The 10,797-nt window shown below is 33.4% G+C and overlaps 1 protein-coding gene across 1 annotated transcript; it reads right to left on the reverse strand.

Moving 5' to 3' along the window:
- Window positions 1–262: 262 nt before the first annotated feature.
- LOC137810830 (putative UDP-glucosyl transferase 73B6) lies at window positions 263–1,912 on the reverse strand. The gene has a single exon (XM_068612292.2). It carries the CDS (start codon window positions 1,834–1,836, stop codon window positions 418–420), a length of 1,419 nt encoding a protein of 472 aa, XP_068468393.1. The 5' UTR covers window positions 1,837–1,912; the 3' UTR covers window positions 263–417.
- Window positions 1,913–10,797: the final 8,885 nt, after the last annotated feature.

Consider the following 10,797-nt stretch of genomic DNA (forward strand, 5'->3'; position numbering starts at 1 on the left):
CTTTTACACGTTCTATCGCTATACATTATGTAAAAAAATTATAACTATAGTAACTCTTCTCTTCAATCATAAACTTAAAATATGTACTGAATCCTAAAATTGAATTTAACTTCTTACATCTCATCAATATTTTTTATATTCAGTAATAAGTACCTTTCCAATGAAACAATAAAACTACAAGAATTCAGAAAATTAAATTGCTATTTTGTATAAAATGAAAGTTTGAAGTGAAGAGCAATAATGTAAGATTTGAAAGGAAATATAGAAATAAACCGCAAGTTGAAATTAGGAGTTACAAGCACATGGTACTTCACTCACTTGTGAAAAACTCTCTCTAATATCACTCTTATTTAACATGAAATCTTATTAAGCACACACAACTTAATGAAATGTAATAGGAAAGGAAATTACATTATTTTAGTTGGTGAGTGAACCCAAGTCAGCAATTAAAGCATTCAAATCTGAGTTTGAAGATCCTCCTTCTGCCACAGCTTCCCTAGCTAGACGAGAGAGCATCTTAGCTTTGTTCCTCATTTGATGAGCTTTTTCCCCACTCATTATCCTTTTCACAGCCTTCTCCACGGCCTCCCATTTAACAGTATCCCCCACCCCTGCAGCCCATTTTTTAGCTCCAATAGGCACCCCAATTTTAAGGATCTCACTCACCAATTTCTCATTGAAAAACTGCTCATAAGCAATAGGCCAAGTTACCATAGGTACCCCAGCAACCACTCCTTCCAAAATTGAATTCCATCCACAATGAGTCACAAATGCTCCAATTGCTTCATGCTCAAGAATCAATACTTGAGGTGCCCACCCTCTTATAATTAATCCTTTACCTTCCATCTTTTTCTCAAATTCATCAGCTACCCATCCAACTCCATCTTCTTGTCTTTTCCCCATCACCCAAATGAATTGTTCCCCTGAAGCCTCAAGACCCGTAGCAATGTCCTTAAGTTGAGAATTTTTCAACTTTGTGGTAGTTCCAAAACATACATAAATAACTGAATTGGGTTCCTTTGTGTCAAGCCATTTTAGACACTCATGCTCATCAATGCATGCCTTTTCTTCTTTAACCCTGTTGGAAAGAAACATGGGGCCTATATGCCATGCTTTTCTTCCAAGAACATTCCTCAAATGATCTGCATAAACCTTCTCAAGTTCATAAAAGCTATTAACAACCATCCCATAGCTTTTCAAGTCTGATTCTTTTACTTCATCCAACAACTTTGTCACTCCTGAGCTTTCATCACTCATGGCATGAGGTGAGACCTGCATCCTTGTCATTTTAATCTCCCCTGGAAGGTTGGGAATGAGAAAGGGTTCTGAATCAGTCGAAACATTCTTGTAGGGCTCATAGAGTCCCATGCACTGGTTAGCACATATGGAGAAGAAGCTAGTCCCGTCGTACACAAGGCTAGGAACTCCAAGTTTGGCTGCTGAATCAGTTGCCCATGGGAACATAACATCAGCAACGACACAATTTGGACGCTGCTCAAGCAATAGTTGCTCAAATGGATATTGTAGTAACCCACAAGCCCTAAAGAATGCAGGAAATAAAGTCCCGGTAGTGAGGGAGTTAGTGTTTTCACACCCATTAGGTAGACCAGCCTCGGCACATGGGAGCTCGATTGTTTTGACATGAATCATGGTGCTGCTGGTTTTGGTTTTTCCTATGGCTTTGGTGATGAAAGGTGCGTTGAGGGGTGTGGTGATGATAGTGGCCTTCACACCCTTTTCAGCAAATAATTTGGCCATGTCAACGGTGGGAATGAAATGGCCATAAGCCAAGAAAGGGATGAAGAATACATGTAAAGAATGAACTTCATTGCTCATCTTTTTTAGTAGTAATCAAGTAACCACTATAACTTGGTAAGTAATAAGAATGAAAACACTAGGAAAAGAGTATGCCTTCTGGTTTTAGAGTGTGAAGTTTTTATAGTAGCACTCAAAAGTCATACCAATAAGTGTTGACTTTTGAGTTGTGACTATGGAAAGTATATGGGAAGAGGGGTTAGAAACGTGAAGTGGAATGGGGGTTGCGTGCAGCAATTGTTTCCCGAGATTTTATCATTGAATTTAAATAAAGAAAATTGAGGGCAGACATTTATAACTTCAAATTGTCAGAAATAAATTGAGGGGAATAAAAAAAAGAGTAAAACCAAGTTTGATATAGTAGATAAGTAGACCTCATTAAAAAAACAAGTGATGTATAACATGAATAATGTCCCACTTAGACTAGCTAGAAATTCATTAGTTGTTGGATTAGATATATGAATAATCAACTCTCTTTCTCTTTTCTATTTTTGATGTGTTAAACTTAGCTTCATAACTTCATTATCGTCTCCAAAACTATTGCAACCATAGATTCTTTCTAGATTAGTGGTCGAGTTGTCAAACAAGTGCTTTGGCTTGCGGACAACATTACACAGTACAACCTCAATATTATCGTCCCGACAATGTTCAATATTTCATTGGAATACTACATTTTATGCAATATTTAGTTACATCCAACTGTCACAAAACAAAATAAAACAGTTAGTTGTGGAAAATATTAGAATGATGGTTACAGATGCGAAGCATGTGAGAATTATCTCTCAACACCAATCTATCTTTGAAGAAATTTGCATATTAATTGCTCAGTGATAAAATTGTTTGTTTGGGTCATTCTGTTTGGGCAGTTCTATTTTGTTTGCGACGGTTTCTTCTTGCAACTCCATATGTTCTTCTGGCATCCCATATAAAACATGAAAATATTTTTTTATTCTTCTCGTGTCACTTTCATATTTTGGATTATATAATCCAGAATGGTATTTCAGATTATATAATCTGGAAGTTTGGATTTGATAATAGCTTCCGAACATGCATTTAAAAAAAGGTTTCTGGATTACATAATCCAGAAGTCTTTTCTAACTTTCAGATTATGTAATCCGGAAGCTAATCATGTATCTAAAAAAAGACTTCCAGATTATGTAATGCAGAAGCTAATTATGAATTTGAAAAATGACTTCCAAATTACATAATCCGGAATATTACATAGGAATATTTTTGGAAATACGAAAATTTATGGAGGTGGGAGAAGAACATATGGAGGTACAGGAAGAAACAGTCTTTGTTTGTTAGGCAAATTTTATTTTCTTTTTGGGCTTTTGTTTTCTTTCAATATCCATCCTTTGTAGCTTTTATATATCGTTTCTCTACTTTTGTTTAGAGCATTGTACACTCTTGTCGAATTGTCCTTTTTCTTCAGAAAACATATTTTCTTTTGCATTGTTGATGCCTTTCTCTTGAACCTTCTTGCTTCTTCCACACTGTTGTTTCATGTTCAGGGGTTTCATTCTTCAATTTTATTGTTCTTGAATCTTTATTTTTCTGTTATGGTATAAGAGCTCTTTTCCGTGAAGAGCTCTGTTGCATCTACTTTGATTTTTCTCTTTGTTCTTGCTTCTTTATTTAGATCTTTTTTTATTTCTGCAGTTTCTTTTAAGCAAGACTGACAACAAGTGATTTATTTTTGGGATTTTCTCTTTCTCTTATCCCTATTTGGATCATGGTTCAAGCTTCGTCTTTTATGGATGACGAGGAACTTACTCAAGGTTATATGTACTTCCATACAAATGAAAATCCAGCAACTCCTCTCGTTTACCCTATTCTTGATCCTCCAACTATCATTCTTGGAGTAGGTCCATGGTCATTGCTCCCAACGCAAAGAACAAGGTCGAGTTCATCGACGATACTCGTCCGTAACCAACAAAGTTCGATGAGGCCTTTTCATCTTGGACCCGTGGTAATGACCTGTTCATATCATGCAGTCTATGTTCCTATGTGACAAAGCCTTTTATGGATGGATAAAGCGGTGGATATATGGAATGACCTAAAAGTATGTTTTTCACAAGGGGATCTCTCCTGGATTTCTAAAATGGAAGCCTCAAGGTGATCTTCCTATTACCAAATACTTTAGTAAATTGAGAATCATTTTGGATGAATTAGAAAACTTTAAACCCGATCCCATTTACATGTGTCTAAAGAAATGTTCTTGCAAAGTTTCTTCTACTATAAAATCATTTCCTTTGTTGTTCAACAAGAACACCATCTAAACAGTAATGTCTTAGTAGCTAATGTCAATGTCTTAGTAGCTAATGTCAGAGTTCATTCCAACATTTTATTGAAGGGTTGTGATGTATACTAAGGTCTTTGGATTAAGCAATCCACCAACTCATTGCAGCCTCTTGGAAACTAAAGGTTTATAGGGTGACCTTTCTCTTTATGATCTACCTGATGGCCTTCAAACATATGGTTGAACTTCATCTCCTAGCTTAAGTAATCATCGACACCGATTGTCCCGTAGAAAGGGGGAAAGGTGATCTTAGGTTCCCTAGGTATATATTGGGATTTGTATTTATGATATCTAAGAAGTTATTGGTAATATTTTGTATTATGATGCCTACTATAGTCATCATGACTATGAGGAGGACTATGATGGTGAACACTTGGATGTATATGAGAACCCTCTCCATGTTTACTTTTATAACAATGAGATTTTCAATTTCCATCTATAATAAAATTGTTTTAAATGTCTTTTATTTCAGAAATATTTATTTCATGTTGGTCTAGTCTTAAATGGATATCTATTTGATTTTGATCATTAAGATTTCCATGAACACTAGAATGATGAGATGAACCAAACCACTCATGGTTGAATATAAAATATTTTCACAAGTGTTTGAAAAGTCAACTAGAGTGAATCCCAAAATTATTTTTTTAAAAAAAGATTTGTATAATTTTTGGTGATGTTAAGTAAAGGAATATAGAGTGAGAAGTTTTCAAGTTCACTCTCAACAAAGCGAGGTGAGTTACAATGGACTAATTAAGCACCAAGGTTTTCTTAGCCAAAGCTTACCTCAAATATGTCTCACAAAAGTTTCCTGAAGAAACTTCAAAACAATTTGATAGCAATAAAGTGTGTGTGTGGATGCGCAAATGAACAGACCAAAGAAAGGTCTATTAAGCACAAGAATAGGAAAACCATTAGTATCACAGAGACTTAAAAAGCAAAGAAAATAAAAGAAAGGAATAATACAAAAAAATAAAAGCAAAGAAATAAATGCAAGTGTAAATCTAGACAAGTCCTTTAGTGACAGTGCAATGAACACTTAGAGCTCAATAACACATTATCACACTAATGCATGAAAATTATTACAAAGTTTATTGGGATTTCCTTTGGAGCATTTTACCAAACACAGAAAAGTAAAGACAATTAGAAAACTACACAAAGTTTTGTGATATTAAAAAAAAATATTACAAAAATTGAACATAAGGTGTTTGGTGAAAGATCTTGGTTTGTATGGCTCGGTCTTTGAAGTGAAGTAATCTGAATATTTCTTCTCTTTGATCCTTCTTTCTCCTTTTGACAAAGAGTCTTGAAGACCAATGTGTGACCCAAAAATGGTTGAGCCAAAACACTCCTTTGTGTACCACTTGTAGCACCACCAATTCACCAAAACGTGTACCAATAGAAGCCAAGAAAGAAAGCAATAAAAGCTAAAAAAATTAAGTTAAACTCAAGAGGAATAATTTGTGACAAACAACAAGGAAAGATCAAGAATGACAAGCAAAAATTAAAGTTATTAATAAAAGCAAGCACAAGCAAAAGGAACCTATGAAATGCTTTAGAAAAGATTACAAAACAAAAAATTTAGAGTTGACTAACACAAACTGTTCTAGAATTTGTATAAATTTTTTCACAAAGTTTGAGGCTGAAACTTTTATGGTATATTCTCAACTCAGCAGTGATAATATGCACAAAAATTGAGGTTTATTGGATATGTATTCATTGAGAAATAAATGAAACAAGTTTATATAACCGCAAACAGATTGGCAGCATATATGCAATCTAGTTTCAGCACTGGCAAATTGTATTGTAAGAATTATGGTAATTTTTATACAACGAGTTTGAAGCTGAAATTGTAATCAGTGATAGGTAACATATGAAGCATAATATGGTAAAAGTTTCAAGATAAAACACCACAAGAATTAGGTGCAGAAAATTGAAAACCAAGAGCTAAAATTGCACTGAAACTATGTGTCAACAGTAAAAATATCCTAGCTTTTGTGATTTTAACTTTTTTTTGTAGTTGAGATTAGGATGTGCATTTTTTACTCGATGTTGTACATACAAAAAAATTTACACAAGATTTGGATGCTTGATGAGATCACAATAATTTCTCAAGACTAGATGAAAATCATAAAATTCTGGAAGCTGAGAAGAAACCTAAAGAAGTCAAAACACAATTGAACAAAACTTTAAGACAATTATTGGAAATGCATGTAGAATTTTACTAATCAACAAATAGCAAGTAGAAAGACTCAAGAATAGGAAAAATGAAAAGGTACCAAAGCATATACTCATAAATACATAAGAAACTTTTTATCAAACACTAGGTGTGTATTAGAACAAATGATCAAACATTTATCATGTAGCAAAAACACTTAAAATATTTGAACAAAATTAAGCAAAATTTGGACGTGACATTTGACATGCAAGGAGTATGAACATTAGACAACACCTTATGTACTTAGGTTCTAGTAACTAGAAAGAGGTGAGGCCAACTACATTACGGATTAGCCCTACCTTACGGTTCCACTGAAATGATATGTTGATGATGATGTCGCCGAGTTAGTCCGACCTTAGGGTTCGACTAAATGGTGTGTATAGTAGATACTTACCAGACACACCCCACCTTACGGTTCTTAATTGAAATAGAACTTGAGGTTTGCTGCATTCAACGTTCGTGGGATGCTTTCACCGTTTAGAGTTTCCAGCCAATAAGCTCCATTGCTAAGTAATTCAATTACTCAATATGGGCATGTCCACTTTGGGGACAGTCTATTCTCAATTTGATAGGGATGGGCTTTTCGTAGTACTAGGTTGGCAACCCTGAATTGTCGAGGTTTTGTTTTGTTTTTCTACCTCAACTTCACCCTTCTTTTCAATGCTTCAGAGTTTATGCGTGCGCGACCGCGAACTTCCTCAAGCAAATCTAAAATCATCCTTTTCCCCTTGTCAGATTCTTCGGGAATGAAGTTTAGGAGTCTCGGGGAGTTCTCTAACACTTCTACTGGTATCATAACGTCTGACCCATACACTAAATTGAAGGGTGTTTCTCTTGTTGTAGACTGAGGAATGGTGTGATATGAGCACAATATTCTAGGGATTTCTTTCGATCAACCCCCTTTTGCTTTTTCCATCCTTCTCTTTAGGCCCCTTAATAGGATTTTGTTGGCTAACTCGTCCTGGCCGTTAGTTTGGGGATGTTCAATGGAGGCGAAGATCTGCTTGATTCCCAATTCCGTGCATAGGTTTTCGAGTTGCCGACTTGCAAATTTGGTTCCATTGTCTGATACCAAGTGCTTGGGAACTCCAAATCGACATACAACATTCTTCCATACAAAATGTTGGATTTTGTGGGCAATTATCTGGGCAATCGGCCCAGCTTCGATCCACTTGGTGAAATGATCTATGGTGATGATGAGATACTTCATTTAGCGTAAGGCTAAAGGGAATGGACCCAAAATAATAATTCCCCAAGTATGGAAAGTCCATGGACTGGAGATGGACCGTAGTTCTTTTGGGGGCGCGTGGCTCCATTCGGCATGTTTTTTACATTGTTCACATCTTTTAACATATTTCACGCAATCATCCTTCATATTCGGCCAATAATACCCTGCTTGGATGACTTTGAGAGAGAGCTTGTCTGTCGATATTACTGCCACATATAACTTTGTGTAGTTTGGACATTATACGTATGCACTGGTCTCCACTTATACAAGTGAGGAGCGGATGAGTATAACCATATCGGACAAGGTGACCATCCACCAACGTGTATTGGCTTGCATTCTTCTTGATAATCTTCGCCTTCGTGGGTTCGAAAGGGAGTAGTCCATCATCAAGATATCGAACATACGGTGTTAACCAAGATATCAAATATAATTTAATATTAATATATTTGGTATAATTTTAATTTATTTCTCTCTTGTAGGATATATATCGTAAGATCGCCTACACTTTGCAGTTGATGATTAATGAATGTCATATTGTTGAGGATACCCCTGCTTGGGATGTGACACACATAACACTCATGTTAGCACGGGGAGCTACAAAAGAAAGGATTGTATATGTTAGGAGGTCACAACCTATTATTGAAGATGACCTTTTTTTTAGTTATGTTGTTTGTTATTAGTTAACACTTTAATGAATTTTGATATATAATGATTTGGTTGATATATATTCTATTTAACATTTATTTTTTGTTAATATATTTATGTAGTTTAATTTTACGTATTATGTTTGTTCCTTTTCATTACATAGTTGATAATCAATTATCAACAATTACAATTATTAAAGATTACTAAAATCTCACAACAATAATAAACATGTTAACAATTACTTAACATGTAAATAAAATTTGTGAGTTATATATGTCATTTAATGGTTATTATTTACAAAAATAGTTGCATACAAATAGTATAAAATAATGACAAAGATTAAGTACTTGGATAACAATGTGTAGACAACAAGAAATGTATTTGGATGGGACAATCATCTTGCAATATTACTTGCAATAATTAATAGTTAATATAAGTTATTAATATCATAAGATAACCTAATTAATTGAAAAATTATCATTACTATACCTGAACAAAATGATTTTCACATACGTTCTTCATGGAAATACTACAATGATGTCTTATATCAGATGGAGTTTGGGCTCTTAGTGGAAAAATAATGATTGATTGCTTAAGGAATAAAGAAACAACATAATGTTATATTGATTGACAATAACATATCCTATATTTGGTATATTAATCCACTTATATGTTGTTGCATGCAAATAACAAAAATAAAATGAAACATGATATATTATGTTATAGACAAACATAAGAAAAGTACTATAAATAGATTAGCATATTCATAACACAACTCACTAAGTTCTTTAAGAAAGTTCATGTGAACAACAACCCATGACCCCTTTCCCATACCCAACAATGTTTTACATGCACCACATCAAGTATATATGGATGGACCCTAAATGTAATTGATCTAAAAAGGGGATTGATTTCCTTACTCAAATGTCTTTCAATTGTCTTTTGCTAAATTTCCAAGTAGACGAACTATCATGTTGATAATGCATGACTTCCACATGCTCAAAATAAAATGAGTTACGCTTTGTTGATCTTGCACATTTATTACCGCACCCCTTTTTCTTCACCCTTTGTTTTGACCTTCTTCACGAGTGCACAAAATGATGTCATATATGACATTCAAATTTAACGGAGCTTACTCTTTTTATTAGCCTTGCTAGTAATGTCAACCTTTTTAAACCAATTCAAGATACATCATATTATGTTGAATAGAAAAAAATTATAAATGACTCCTCACATGAAATATCAGGAAAGTTTAATCACATCCATATGGCATGCATTGAATCTAGTGGTATGCTACCAACACCATATGAAGCAATTCATAAGCCTAAGGAAAACCATGAGTAGACCTAAGTGTACAACCACAACATACTTTATCAGTATAAGCTTGACTGAACTTTTTGTCTTATCAACAAACATCAACTTCTTATTATGTGTTAATCTATCAACATATAGATGACTTAATAATGTATTTGCCAAGTTGTGATTATGAGAGACAAAAACAAATTTCACAATCTATCATTCACCATCTTTCACAGGTTTCTCTCATAGCCCACATTTCATACTTCCACTAGCAGTTACTTTTAAGTCCTTTTTGTATCGTTTGTATTTACCACCTCTTTGACAATCTAACCGTGTGTATGTCTTCCTTATTATCTATTTTCTCTATCTAACCTTAATATTACAATAACAAATTCAAGATTAAAATCAACATTTTTTCCCCATTCCAACAAGTCAATCCGAATACTATAACATAATACACCATTACTATATGCTAATAACTTTACCGTATAAAAATAATTATATAATAATTACATTACTTTATTTGTTATGAATACATAATTACAATTTTATTGCCAACATTCATTATGCAACATCATAAGAGAATGAGAGAACGTAGTACATATCAACATTGTCTATAAAAAAAAATATAATATGGAAACAAACTTTAGTCTTCATAGTTAATATTGAATTTGAAAAACTCACTTAAAAATATATCATTAATTCGGTTTTGATATCGTCTTTATTCTTTCCAATGTGTAAACTTTTTCTATGAGGACCACTAACTTTTAAATTTCTTTACATGGTTCTTCTTTTTCAAACGAGTGAAATTTCATAGATTTTTTTTTTCAATTTTTTCTCACCCCTTTCAACTTTTTCCACTATTCTTACTGTGATAAACAAAATATTAGAGACAACTACGTTTTAAGACGACGCATATTCACATTTTTCAATAACTTATGACAACAAAAGCCATCTCTAATATAATTCTTTACTAATTATCTATAGAATATCTCATCTTAAGCAACATTGTTTAACAAATTTTATTACTAAAACAAAGACATTGTTCGTATAAATACCATTACTTAAGAAAATCTTGCTTTGAATAAGAAAAATAAATAAAAAGAGTATTTTAAGTATTTATCCAAGACGTTAATCTTAAAACTTGTAGCATTAATTAAATTAAGTATTCACAAGTTTGTGATTTTTTTACAAAGCACCTAAAATTGAGTAACATTATAAAACTTACAAAATTGAAAATAAAATAGATAAAATTCTCTTTTATTTATAGTTCTTTGCATCCCTTTCTTTACC

This window comes from Phaseolus vulgaris, chromosome 2 (genome assembly GCF_051622355.1).
Source record: "Phaseolus vulgaris cultivar YP4 chromosome 2, ASM5162235v1, whole genome shotgun sequence".
Classification (NCBI taxonomy): domain Eukaryota; kingdom Viridiplantae; phylum Streptophyta; class Magnoliopsida; order Fabales; family Fabaceae; genus Phaseolus; species Phaseolus vulgaris.

Bases quoted from the DNA above. Each gene is read 5' to 3' on its own strand.
- LOC137810830 (XM_068612292.2), bottom strand. From the start codon at position 1,836: ATGAGCAATGAAGTTCATTCTTTACATGTATTCTTCATCCCTTTCTTG.